At 36.7% G+C, this 14628-nt stretch overlaps 2 protein-coding genes across 2 annotated transcripts in view; one reads left to right on the top strand and one right to left on the bottom strand.

Moving 5' to 3' along the window:
• Nucleotides 1-3632: 3632 nt before the first annotated feature.
• Nucleotides 3633-4865, top strand: LOC106315057 (NAC domain-containing protein 78-like). Its single transcript, XM_013752831.1, has one exon. The coding sequence runs from the start codon at nt 3633-3635 to the stop codon at nt 4863-4865; it is 1233 nt and encodes a 410-aa protein (XP_013608285.1).
• A 6032-nt stretch (nt 4866-10897) lies between these two features.
• The window catches only part of LOC106315056, a 7350-nt gene continuing 3619 nt past the window's right edge, over nt 10898-14628 (bottom strand). Inside the window, exons 2-3 of the mRNA XM_013752830.1 lie at nt 11943-12684; nt 10898-11732 (exon numbers count right to left, since the gene is read on the bottom strand). Of these exons, the coding sequence (XP_013608284.1) occupies nt 10898-11732; nt 11943-12684 (1577 nt within the window). The remainder of the gene's footprint in view (nt 11733-11942; nt 12685-14628) is intronic.

The following is a 14628-nucleotide window of genomic DNA, read 5'->3' as shown; positions in this document are numbered from 1 at the left end:
CACTTATGAGCCAAAATGGTAGACAAGTTGGCATTATAATTTTGGTAGGGCAATTTTCAAATGTGAGCCTTAAATGGGTATATTCACCCAAATCACTCATTTTTTTACTCTTATTACTTTTTAGGTTTTTATTTTCTGCGTCGACACAAGTATTAATGCACATATTGTGATATCATATTGGGCTATTCAAGTAGATGACTACATAAGAAGTTGAATGTATCTCCTTTTCATGGTTCCACTGTAGTAAGAATAAGGATGCTCATGCCCTTGCTAAACAAGCCTTATTTGTGGAAGCTAATGTATTGAACTCTGGGTTATAACATTTTGAATGAAAGTTTGTGTTATAAAAAAAACATAAAAAGACCTAACTAGGTAGATAAAAAGAGAAACTTTTATTTAAAACCCCAGAAACTTAGGCATGGTTTACAACTTTGAAAAAAATTATAAAATTAGTACTTGTCATTCTCTTTAGCAGATTTGTATATTCCCTTTTATAAGAACTTGCTTACAAATTCATATAAGCTACAAAAACTCTACATGTTGAATGCTCCTGATTCAAAAAGCTAGTCTTCAACCTCAAGCAATAATAGAGGTCATAGTGTAAAGTTCTCAATTTCCTCCAATACAGATTACCAGACACAATTCCTATTCTAAATAAGACACATAATACAAATCCAACATTTAATTTAAACAGGATGCAACTTTGCAAGTGAAATACAATAACAATGTCTTGGTTTCAGTTTCTTCCAAGTGAAATTGAGCTGAATCTTGTTTATGGTAGAAAGTTAGTCATACTTCGAGTTTTTTTTTCGGTTGGGTGTTTTAGTTTTACTTTCTAACATTTTACTGTACTAATCAAATCCAAAAGACACTTGTGTTTTCCATCACCTGGAATATCTATATATATATATATAAAATTGGCTTTTTCCCTTCTTCTGACAAGTGGCAGGAGGTTTTGCGATACGTGTCATCCATATTATTTTTTTATATTTTAAGTCTTTTTTTAGATTATTGCAATTTGACCAAATACTTTCTAATTGTGCACTCTCTAATCTTTTTCACACTAACTATTATTGTATAAAGTTTGATAATCTATTAAGAATAATACCATAGTAACACCAACTTAATAAATGTTTGGAGCTGAAAATATATCAATAAAGAAGACTAATTTATCTCATTTTACCATAGAATGTCTTGATTATAACAAACAGATGTCAGAAAAAGGATCACGATCAAGCACCTGCGCAAAAAGCAAAAAAAAAAACGGGTTAGAGAAAGAATAATCATCGGATGAACAAAGTTACCACGAAACAAGACGACACATGCCTAAAGCACTAGAAGCACAACCACCAGCTTAAGAGGTAAGAAGCACGTCACAAACTAAACAAACACATAAAGACGCCCATGCCAACAAAGAATCACAAAGCTCTGAATAGAAGAAACCAAAGCTCCGAAAGACTAACTCCGCACACCTACACAAAGAGACGCATGAGAAAAAGATAAACAACAAGAGTGGTGAAGAATGGAAGCCAACCACCAAGAAATCAGAGCTCAAGCTTGAAACCATAAACAACCTTCCAAGCGCACAAAGCATACATACAGAAAAACACTATCCAGCCCTGGAGTAGCATATATGGCGAAAGAGAGAGCCACCAGAGACGTGATCAGCTATGAAGGTGCAACGAGATGAGAGAATAAAGAGATAAAAGGAGACAAAATGAAATCAACAGTCTGTGGAGCCATCCTCGAACTATGAAAAAGAGCATAAAAGTCAGATCACCAAAAACCAGATCTTGAAAACCAAGACAACAGAGACTAGCGACGGTAAACCAACGACGAGAAAGACAACATCAGAGACAACTAAACTCTAACTTTACCCAACGAGATGTAGTTTCTAACATTAGCCAAAATCTAAGTAAAAAAGACCAATATTGACTGAAATAACCTACAACTCCGTAAGAAACAACCGCACAACATGGAACTAATATGCGTGATCTATAATAAATACCAGATAATCTCAAAGAAGAAGAAGGTGAGGAAAAACAAGAGCACAGAGGTAAGTCTTTTCTCAGTAATGGTGAGAAGCCCTGCACACCGGAAAGGTAAACGAAATATATAGATGGTGACGGTTCAAGGTCAAAATATGGGGAGAGTTAAAAAAACATCTGAAAAAAGTAATGTGAAAAAATGTGAAAAATTAAAATACAATTTTGACGCCGTTAATCTTAAAATCAACAAACGCCTAAATACAAAGTTATTGAAATTCAATATGTTTTACATCAGAAGTTCACTTCACCACTAACAAATAATATTATACACACAACAACACATTATTAAAAAGACAAACACATAATATATTAACTTATTATCTACTACTACATAACACAATAAAACACCAATAATGCTCTTCACAAATAATTACATCATCCACATAATTACATAATCCAAAAAATCATATTTAAGAACGATAAATCAATATTCCGCGCGAAGCGCGGACAGCCCTAGTGACATTAAATCTTGAAATTTGATCCTTGCGGGATTAGATTTATAGCGGTTTTAGAATCCCTCCATCTTCTAAGTAACTAGTAAAATCTTATGAGTCTAATCTATTGTTTGTTCCATATTGCTTCAGTTTTCTCTCACTATTCATATTTTTTTCTTTTTCTTGTGTGCTTTGATGATTTTCAAAAGACTCTCTGTATCGCTTCTTGATCTCGCGAATTCATTCATCAGAATAGTTTATATAGTTAGTTGCTTACAAACACAAGAGCTTCTGTCAAATTTCAAGTTCTAGTGAGAAACATATAAAATATAATGAAACGTATCATTCTTGATCAGAAGCATCCTTAACCCCTTGAATATCAGAAGATTGCATCAAATATATCAAGAGGGTAACCACTACATTCATATCAATTTGGCATCGAACATAGATTGAAAAGAGGTTGTCTGGTACTGTTAAAAAAGTTAACCATGTCATATATTAGCCATGCATAACAATGTTGACCCAAGAAACAGTTATAAAATTTTGAAATAATATTTCATGAAAGCAATTAGGTTTATATATATATATATATAATTTTCATTATCTAATAGATACATATGTATTGGATAATAATCTGACTTTAAGTTCAAAAGAAAAAAAAAAATCTGACTTTTGTTTTTAAAACCTAAAGTAATCTTTTGTTTATTCAGAAGCGATCACTATTTTCCCAAATTAAACAATATAGTAAACATAAAAGGAAACAGTAACAAACTAGCGATTTTTTTCTTGGAGAAAAATAATAACACATGACTTTTATTTTCAAAGTATTTGTTAAGAAGAGATCATTATTTACACTAAAAGTAAAAAATAAAAAGGATGAAAGGAAACTGTAACAAATAAACAAGATGTGATAACGATTATCTTATAAGATGGGAAAGATCTCCGTGTTATATCTTTGACTGTAAAAAATGTTTTACGATAAACGAATAATTAGTCCTACTCCTATTAGAAATGAGTTTCAAAACCAATTTCATATTGGTTTATGATAATGTAAGATGACTATAAATACAGACGTTGATCGATCACAAACCTCAGAGAACACTTCCCAGAGAACTCCTAAATCCAAACGCAATATAAGACGTAAGAGAAGATGTATGAATACAACGACGAAGATGGAGGGATTCAATTTCAACCCTACGACGATGAACTCATCAATCAATATTTAATCCCCAAGTTGAAAGGTAAACCATGTAGAGAGATCACTATGAAGGATGTTTACTCAAAGGAGCCATGGTTGCTGGACCATCCCATGGGTTCGTTTTTCAAGAAGAACGAGTGGTACTACTTTGTGACAAGGACTCAACTCTCTAAGAAGAAAATTGGTTGTGGTAAGAAAGTGAAACGGAAGATCACCCGAGACGACGATAGTGGGTCTTGGAGGGCTAATGCGAAAGAAGATATCACGGACAAGGAAACAAAGAAGACCATTGGGGTAAAGCAAAGCCTAAATTTTGTTAGAAGCAACGTAAATAACAAGAAGCAGAAGAGGGAAGACGGTACTTCTTGTGATGTATCACGAGACAATGAGAGCTGGATTATGACAGAATATATGCTTCCGGAAGAAAAAGATAAGTTTCATGAACTGGTCATATGCAAGATTCATGTGATCAAGAATTCCAAGAAGGAGAATGATGATCATCATGAAGCTTGTACTTCTAGTAATCATCATCATTATGTGTCTGTTCTAGCTTCTTCTTTCTCTGATCAGCAGCTGCAACATCCGATCAATGAAGCTCATCGTCATGAAGCTTCTACTTATCATCATCATCCTATTGAGTTTTATACCTTGGAGCAGCAACCGATCAATATTGTTTATCAAGAAACTTTTCTAGCTCCTATCTTGGAGCAGCAGCCGATTAATATTGTTGATCAAGAAACTTTTCTATCTCCTTTCTTGGAGCAGCAGCCGACTAATATTGTTGATCAAGAAGTTTTTCTATCTCCTTTCTTGGCGGTGCAGCAGACTAATATTTTTGATCAAGAAAATTTTCTATCTCCTTTCTTGAGGGAACAGCCGACTAATATAGCATGCAATATTCAAGAGAATAACAAGGACGATCATGAAGCTCTTATTCCTTATCATCATCATGAGTTTGCAGCAGACTGCTACACAGAGCAGCAGCCGATCAATGAATTTCATGGCCATGTTCCAAAGATTCCACTGATAGGATCAGAACTTATAAATTCGTTGGCGACAGTGAATGTTTCGAGTTTGCCTATGGAAGAAGATGATGGTATTCTGAATTACGATGCGCAGTTCATTTATCAGGACTTGCTTGAATCAGTATGCTACCCTCCGCCCCCTCCCCCAAGAAAGCTCTAAAACTCTAGGAAGCTGAGCACTGATCAAGATGTTTAGGCTAAAATAGATTAGGTTTGAATAGGATATTGGAAGAATTATTGCATTTCAATTATCCATAGTTGTGTACGTTTAGTTTTCATTAAATAAAAAATTCACATTCTTCTTATGTTTATATTTCGGTTGGTTGTGTGTGTAGAAGTTGCAACCTTTGTTCCAGTCTCGTAGGTGACAAAACAAAATAAGAAGGAACAACAACTGAAATTCTCCCAACCCAATTTATTACTAATAAATAGGAAGTAAATACATCCACATGTTAACTGGTAAAAAGAGGTTACTTCCAAGCATCCCTAGGTGCTTTGCTATTTCTTTCACGTTGAAAATATCTGTTTCAAGCTTCGTAATAATTATCTAACTAAAAAAAGGTTTTGGGGATTAATTAAGGAACTTGGAAATTTGAATAGAGCATGCATGCATCCTCAGGCTTTGTCTGGCTCCTAATTAACCAAGAGGAGGAACTACTAGGATCTATTAAGAACTACTGGAGTGTAAAAGAGAAATTCTTGGGTTAGGGTGAACCTCTAGATTCACCAACCAATAGTATTTGAATATTTGATATTTGATATCTTTTAAAAAAGGAAACAAAATTGAATTTTCAAATAAGATTATATTTTTAAAATAAAACAATAAAAATACATAAAAATAGTTACAAAAAATAAATAAATAAATATTGTTAAACCGTTAGCAAAATACTAAATCCTATACCCTAAATCCTAAACTCTAAACCCTAAATTATAAACCTTAAATCTAGGATAAACCGTAACCTATTGGAAAATTTTAAACCCTAAATCATACATTAAAAACTAGGATTTAGTATTTTGCTAACGGTTTAACAATATTTATTTATTTATTTTTTGTAACTATTTTTATGTATTTTTATTGTTTTATTTTAAAAATATAATCTTATTTGAAAATTCAATTTTGTTTCCTTTTTTAAAAGATATCAAATATCAAATACTCAAACACTATTGGATGGTGAACCACCCTAGGGGGTGAACCCAAGAATTTCTCGGTGTAAAATGGTAAAAGAGGAGAAATTCTTGGGCTCACCCCCTAGGGTGAACCTTTAGGTTCACCAACCAATAGTATTTGATATTGGATATCTTTTAAAAAAAAAAAAATTGAATTTCCAAATAAGATTATATTTTTTAAATAAAACAAATAAATATTGTTAAACCGTTAGCAAAATACTAAATCATATACCCTAAATCCTAAACTCCAAATCCTAAATTATAAACCTTAAATTTTGGATAAACCGTAAACCATTGGAAAATTTTAAACCCTAAATCATACATTAAAAACTAAATCGTAATAACATTAAACCCTAAACCCTAATCACTAAACCCTAAACTCTTGGATAAACCCTGAACCCTTGGATAAATCATAAACTCTAAATCAAAAATATTTAAAATTAAACCCTAAAGTTTATTATTTATCTAAGGGTTCAGAGTTTACCCGAGGGTTTAGGGTTTAGTGATTAGGATTTAGGGTTTAGTGTTATTAAAATTTAGTTTTTAATGTATGATTTAGGGTTTAAGATTTTTCAACGGTTTAGAGTTTATCCAAAGTTTAAGGTTTAACGTTTAGGGTTTAGGGTTTAGGATTTATGGTATAGGGTTTAGTATTTGCTGAAGACTTAGCAATATTAATTAATTTATTTTTTGTAACTATTTTTACGTATTTTTATGTATTTTATTTTAAAAATATAATCTAATTTGGATATTTAATTTTATTTCCTTTTTAAAAGATATCAAATATCAAATACTCAAACACTATTGGTGTGAACCTAGAATTACTTCAAAATAGGGCAACCCCATCGACAAGTATCTTTAAAACAGGTTCTAATATCAAAAGTAATAATAATTTAATCATGTGTAGTTCTGGAATTAAAATTTATTTATTTTTAAAAGAGTAAACCAATCAGAAGTTGCGAAATTACACATGACGATCAGAAGCGGTTCTTAGAGTATGATTAATGGGGGTTATTAGGATGGAGTTCTTAACCGAATATAAGAACCCGTCTCTTAACTTTTAACTAGAAAAGTTAAAAACCGGTTATTATATTCCGCCAAGAATCTCACTCTAAGAACTCTCCATTAATCATGCTCTAAGCTCCACTTTAAGAGTCGAATCTATTCTCTTTTGCTTCTTTTTATTATTTTAATTTTTTTTTGTTTTAAAAACCCAAGCTAGAAGCGGTCGTTGAACGTGCTCTAAGAGCATCATTATCCCTGAACCCCATTAAGAGTTTCTTAAAAAAAAAAAATTGTGTGATTAAAAAAAAAAAGGAACCAATCGCGGACCTCCATGTGTCAGTGGAAACCACAAACAGTGTAAGAAACAGACGAAAAGCGTTCCTTAATTGATGAATTTTGTTACCGATTATTATCCTGTTTATGGGCCCTCCCCCTTTAAGAAACCTTTAAAATCGTGGGATAAAGATGGCCTTAAGGTGCTAAAGGAGTGATCCCGTTTGTTTGGAGACTTGAGAACACCTTCATTGCTACCTCAAGCCCGTTTGGATAATCACTTGTATCTCACGTCACCACTCTATCCTTCATAGAAGATGAAGACTATTATTATTAAGAATGGGGAATATAGTCTATGACCAAACTGATTGATGAAAGACCTTAATTCTTGTACTTTTTGTGGTAAATCGTTTGGAGCAAAGGTGGCATCCCAAGGTACAATGTCTTAGTGTTGGCTGATCGTCCTTAATATCTTTCCTACTAACCAAGTAGCACCACCTAGTGGCGAGGATTGACATGTAGCATAACGTAAACTCGTCTATCCTGAATTTGATTTCAACTGAAACAAAATTACTGCTATTTAGTCAAATTGAATTTGAGATTCGTCAAATGCATTTTACATCTTAGTCCACTAACAGATGATATATATATATATACCTTGGCATTAGTACTGGGAAGACATTTAGCTCGGGTCCATGCGAGAAACCTATCCAAATTACACCTAATCTATCGCCAGCGTCCATCCTAAGATTAAACTCCAGCAATAGTTTTTTTCGGTTGGGTGTTTTAGTTTACTTTCTAACATTTGTTGTACTAATCAAATCCAAAAGATAGTTGTTTTTTCCATCACTTTGTATATGACAATAAATCTTGAAACTTGATCCTTACGGGATTAGATTTATACCGGTTTTAGAATCCTTCCATCTTGAAAAAAAAAAAAAAAATCCTTCCATCTTCCAAGTAACTCATAAAATCTTATGCGTCTTATCTATTTGTTTATTTTTTTAAAGGGATTTCATATTAAAAAGAGAGAGTACAGAGATACACAAGGAGGAGATACAAAAGTTGCAGAGTTAAAAAAAAAAGAAATGAAAAGAGAAAGCACATTGAAATTACTTCAATGGAGTGATTTGAGAACAAAAGAGTGGAGTTAAATCCCAGACCAAAAAGCGAGAAGCTCATTTCCTAAAATTTTCCCAGAATTCTTCAGGGCAGTAGCTTTGAACCTTGCTGTACGAGTTGCAACTTCAGAAATTTTTATAGGAGGGGCAGTAGTTCCCAAATGGAAACGAGCATTCCGCTCCTTCCAAATTTCATACAAACATGTTTGCCATATTTGTAAAATAACCAGTTTGAGAATCCTATCAAAGGGAAGAGAACACAACCAGTCAATAACACTTTGCCAAGTAGTTGGAGCATTAGAAACACCCAAGCGGACCAAGCACTTTCTCCAAACCTCTGCAGAATAAACACATTCGAAAAACAAATGATCTCTGGACTCTTGAAGTAATCCACAAAGCAAGCAAGTACCTTCAACATCAAGACCCCAAGATAGGAGCCTGTCCATGGTAGGATTACGGTTTAACATGAAGAGCCACGAAGTAATGGCTTGTTAAGGAACCGATGTAGCATGCCACACCAAAGACGTCCAAGTAGAGGGCTGTCTCCTCTCCCTTGTGTAATTCCAAATATCCTTAGAGATAAATTTATCTCTCTGAACCCCATTAACTTTCCAGAGAATCCTATCATTTCCTTGTCCCAGAGATAACGTGGAGATGAATATATGAAGCTGAAATTGCCTTTCCGATCGGGGATGAGGCAAAATCCAACTACCATTTACTAAGCAATCGCACACAAGAGAATCAATAGAGATCCCAAGATCCATAGGACCCGTAATACCCAAGTATTGAATCAAAGGACCGAAAGGAGTCCATGGATCCCACCAGAAATAAGTTTCACCGCCATTATTAATCTCATAGTAAACCAGAGTTTGAGCTATTGGGCGTAAGTTGACAAGCCTTTGAAGCATCCAAGAGGTGTTGCGAACCGTAAGCTGAGACGACCAAAATGAGTACATGCTTAGGTACTTCCTCCTCATCCATGCAACCCATAGTGATCCAGCTCTGAAGTGGAGCAACCAAATAAGCTTGAGGCCAAAGACAATATTCCAAGAAGCTGAATTTCTCAGCCCTAAACCACCCTCTACTTTAGGGCGACAAACATCATGCCAGGAGACTTTAGCACCTCTAGGATTATCCAGACAGTCATGCCAAAGAAAGGAAGTAGATAAGCTATTTATCATCTTCAAAACCTTTCCCGGAATACAAAAGGCTGATGTCCAAAAGCCTATAATTTCTGGGATGACCGAAGAAATGAGAGTGAGCCTTCCCGCCAAACTCAAATGTCTATTCATCCAAGCATTATATTTCCGCCTGATCTGAGAAATTAATGGATCACAATCTTTGACTGAGAGTCTTTTAGAACATAGAGGTAACCCCAAATACCTCACGGGAAAAACCTCAGGCTTGAGTAAAAATCTCCTGAGAATATTTGCTTCTGTAGCATCAGACAACCCAGAGCAAAACATTGACGTTTTGTGGATGTTTACTGCAAGACCAGGGAACTTCTCAAACTGTGATAGAACTATGAACACACCAGCAACAGATTTCTCAGTGCCCTCCAAAAAAATGAGTAAATCATCTGCAAACGCCAAGTGAGTAAGACCCAAGTCAGCACATCCCGGGTGATAATTGAAGATTCCATCAACTGCTCCTCTATTCAACATATTGGATAACACGTTCATCACCACAACAAAAGAGGAGGAGACAAGGGATCCCCCTGACGAAGACCAGTTTTACCTTTGAAATAGCAAGAAGTGACTCCATTTATACTGACTGAGTAAGGAGAGCAGATGCAAGCTTGAACCCAATCAATATATAGCGCCGAGAAATGACAGGCCTTTAAAGTTTCTAAGATGAAATCCCACCGAACAGAGTCGAATGCCTTAGAAATATCAACTTTTAGGGTGATTCTAGGAGAAAGCCCTTTCTTATGATAACCATTTAAAACTTCTGAAGCCAGCAAGACGTTCTCCAGAATAAGTCTATTCTCTACAAAGCCAGTCTGATTAGGGAGAACGATGGACGGTAGCACCTTCTTTAGACGGGCCGAAATAATTTTAGAGACCAGTTTGTATATGGTATTTAAGCAGGAGATTGGTCTGAAATCTGCAATATTTTCCGCTCCAGGTCGCTTCGGTATAAGGATCAGAGAAGTGGCATTTAAGGCTGACGGCATGAAGGGCCTAGCAAAGAAATCCAAGACCCCATTTGTTACCTCCTCTCCAAAAATTAGCCAAGTCGCTCTGAAGAACTCAGTCGTCCATCCATCTGGACCAGGTGTTCTATTTAGAGATAATTTAAGCATTGTGGCTTTGATTAGATCTCTTGTTATTGGAGCCGCAAGCAGAGACTGCTGATCATTCGTGCACACATCCCTGATAAAACGCCTGAGAATATCTGGAAGAAAAGGACAGAAGGAGCCCCTCACATTACAAAGAATACCTGAGAAGTAATCTAAGGCTATCTTATGGACTTCCTCTAGCGATTCAGATCGGGTTCCATCAGCACGAAGGAGATATTTTATGGCATTTAAAGCATTCCTAACCAGAGTAATACGATGGAAGAAAGCCGTGTTTAGATCACCCAATTGAAGCCATTTGATCCGAGATCTCTGTCTGAAGAAACATTATTCAGCTAGCCTTAGAAAAACCCACTGATCTTTAGCAGACTTCTCCAACTCGAAAATAATTTCAGAGGGGTTTGTAAGCGCAGATAACTGAATAGAATCCAGCGAATCTTTCGCCTCAGCGACCCGTCTCTCAATGTTACTTAGATTTTCTTTCGCTAGAGACTTTATTGGTCTTTTAAGATCCTTAAGCCTGAAACTCAAAGAAGAGAGGTTTTGTGGCCGTGATTGAATACCTTCCCAGATGTGCTGCATTGAGGAGATAAAGGAAGGCAGATTGGCAACAAAACTCTGAAACATAAATGGCTTAGTTCCAAAAGACGGCTTTAGCGAGAAAAGACGGATGTGACAAGGGGTGTGATCCGAAAATTCAGGAGGTTCAAACGTGCAGTAACCGGTTGGGAACACAAGCTGCCATTGATCAATTATCAAACATATGTCCAAACGCTTGCCAAGGGGATCAGATGGTCTCTGGGTGGACCACGTGAAAGGAGGCCCTTGCGACGACAAGTCAAAAAGCCCCATAGTTGATAAAGCGGCTGCTAAATCTCTCGTAGGTCTTGCAGATGAGATGATAGACGGATTTGATGACTCACTTGGATCAATAATCTCATTAAAATCCCCACATACCAACCAAGATTCCCCATCAAGCCCAAAGGAGATTTCAGTATCCTTTAGAGAGGTCCATAAGGCCTTTCTTTCATCCAAATCATTTGAAGCATAAACCGCAGTGTAGAAGAAGGAAAGACCCGTATCATCAAAAATCTGGAGAGTGATAGACTGAGCATCCGAGTACAAAAGCTGAATCCTAGCCTCCACTCTGAACCTAAGCTTGCTAAAACCGTAGATATATTAGCATCCCTAATGTGCGTTTCCAAAAGGGCACCGAAACTTAACTTTCTCAACTTGATCCACGAAACAAGGGGACTATGCTTCGAAATATCGTTGATGCCTTCGCACATTCCAAAAAAATGTATCTAACATAGATGATTAATTTTGGTGGGTACCCCCATGTGAGTGGGGATGACCACTGGAACCCGGGGACCTCTTTGAAAGTTTCCTTTTCTTATTCTTCTGCTGCTTCGAACCAGAAGAGGAGGAGGAAGATGCCAAATAGAAATCATTACTCCGAATGAAATTGGTCACCACAAGACATTCTTGATCTTCAGAAGCATCATCACTTGAAGATTGATCAGGGTTAGAAACTACATCTGAGTCTAAGGCTGCAAAAGGATTGGCAGAAGTCACTAATACCCTTGATTTCTCTCTGGGGATTATATCTCTTTGACGGGCAGCTTTGGAGACTGTAGTGAAGGAAATATCTTCAGCAGACTTCTTCTGAATGGCCTGATTACCAATCTCATTTGACTCCAAAATCTGTGCAGGAACTAGTGCCTTGTCGCTACCAAGATTAGCTTCCAACAGATGGTCTACTGTAGGAACTTGGCAAGTAGACGAATTAATAGTGCCAATATTACTTTTGCAGACCTCCACATAGGAATGAGAGGAAGAGGGTAAATCTGAAGATCGAGCCTGGCTCTCATCCACTGGATCCTTTAAATTAGACCCCAAAGCAACTTCTCCATCCGAAATAACCAAAGTCCCCGCTTTCTTCTTAGGGATATAAGAAGCACCTGCCTGCTTTTTTGGTTTGGAGTAAGACTTTTCGGAGTCCATTGGAGCTTTACCCTTGTCTACCGAGGCCTTCTTAGCTACTGGACACAGCTGAGATTTGTGCCCAAGCTCGTTGCAGACTGGGCAAAGAGGAGGCAGCCATGGGTATGTGACTGTAATCACTTAAATGCCCCCATCGTCACGCTCAACTTCTACTGTTTTCATCAAGGGTTGAAGCAAATCTACTACCACTTTGATTTCAGCCTCAGATACAGAAGTGAAAGGTTTGGCATCCACGATTACCCCTAAAGGCGCAGAGATAATTGCTAAACCACTACAAGAAAACAGCGGTATTCTGACGGACATTCTGACGGAAAATGAAATCCTCGGAATATCCAGAGGAATTTCCGAGGAAACACAAAATTGGGTTTCCTCGGAATTTCCTCAGAATATACCGACGGAATTCCGAGGAAATATCAATCCGTCAGAATATTCCGAGGAAATTCCGAGGAAAAATGGGTTTCTCGGAAAAAACCGATGAATTCCGAGGAAATATTATAGCCGTTGGGGGATTTTACAAAATTCCGAGGAAATTCCGACGAACTAGCCTTTTCCGTCGGAATTCCGTCGGAATTTCCTCGGTCTGTCGGCAGGATTTAAACTATAAATACAAGCACTCCTCTTCCTCTTCATTCACTCCATATCTTCATCCTCCCTTTTACTCTATTTATACACGAATTTGATTCATAAAAAATATGTCTTCTTCAAATTATTTTCGTTCTTGGATCGATCGACCTCATTTGGATCCGAACACAAGATTGCTTACGGAAGAATACCAACGAGGTATAACCGAATTCATGGGGTACGTGAAACATTTGACGATTGGATACGTGAGATGGTCGTTGGATCAAACTTTGTTGTGAAGTCATATCCGAGATTTTGCACTCGAGGATATGCATTCACAACTCAGAAGAGGAGACGTTCGAGTACGACTTATGATGCTGGCGTTTGTTCTGCATCAGGAGATGATGTATACTACGGACACATACATGAGATATTGGAAATCAAGTATTTGGGCATGGTTGGATTGCGCTGTACTGTTTTCTATTGTGATTCGCACGACAACACTCCAGATCGAGGTGTGAGAACAGATGCATTTGGTGTTACATCAGTAAATTCGAGGCGAAAGCTGCAATATTATGATCCTTTCATTCTTGCTTCTCAGGCCGATCAGGTAATTAAATGTTAATTATTCAGAATGATTCATCATCATGTGTATTAATTTATAATTTAACTAATAATTTTTTAAATGTTACATGTTTGTTATATCAAGTACCCCCGGGTAAGGAACAGAGATGATCCATGGGTTACTGTTACAAGACTCAACCCGAGAGGCCGAGTTCAGGGAAGTTCTGAGCTGGAAGACCCACTACAACCAAGCACATCCGGCAACTTAAGTGCAGCAGAAGATTTAGCTGGAGTTGGCCTTGTAGTCGATTTAACCGACTTTGGAGAGGAAGCCGTCGTTCACGTAGAGGATGAACCAGTGATTGGAGAGTTTCACGAAGATCCAGATTCAGATTCATCTGGTGATGATGACTCGGAAACAGACTACCATTGAACTTATTTTTTTTTTTTTTTTAAGAAATACCGAGGAAATTCCGAGGAACACTTGATATAACCTCTTTCCTCGGATATTAGTTATTTGGTTTATCTAGCATGGAAAAGCTGAATACGAATTAAAAACTACTCAAAACACAACCAAATAAAACAAAGAAACCATGTAAAAGAAATACGAACTCATAATTAAGAAACCCACATCTTGTGTAGCATGTCGTTGTTTGTGGAGATTCACGGAGTATACCTGTCTTAGGGTGAAAACGAGTGTAGGAATCAGGTGAAAACGAGTGTAGGAATCAGGTAGAGCATGTCGTTGTTTGTGGAGGTCGTTGTTTGTGGAGATTCGCAGAGTATACCTGCCTTATAATTCTCTTTCCCGCACACGCATCGATCGATGCGTTTTTGAACAAATACGGATCGATCGATCACATTCTTACGGTCCGGTCCATCTTAGTGATCGATCGATGCGTTTTTGGACATTTATCCATCGATCGATC

The sequence above is a fragment of the Brassica oleracea genome, chromosome C9, assembly GCF_000695525.1.
Source record: "Brassica oleracea var. oleracea cultivar TO1000 chromosome C9, BOL, whole genome shotgun sequence".
Classification (NCBI taxonomy): domain Eukaryota; kingdom Viridiplantae; phylum Streptophyta; class Magnoliopsida; order Brassicales; family Brassicaceae; genus Brassica; species Brassica oleracea.
The sequence above is the reverse complement of the archived record's forward strand: the minus strand, read 5'-3'. Positions and strand labels throughout refer to the sequence as shown.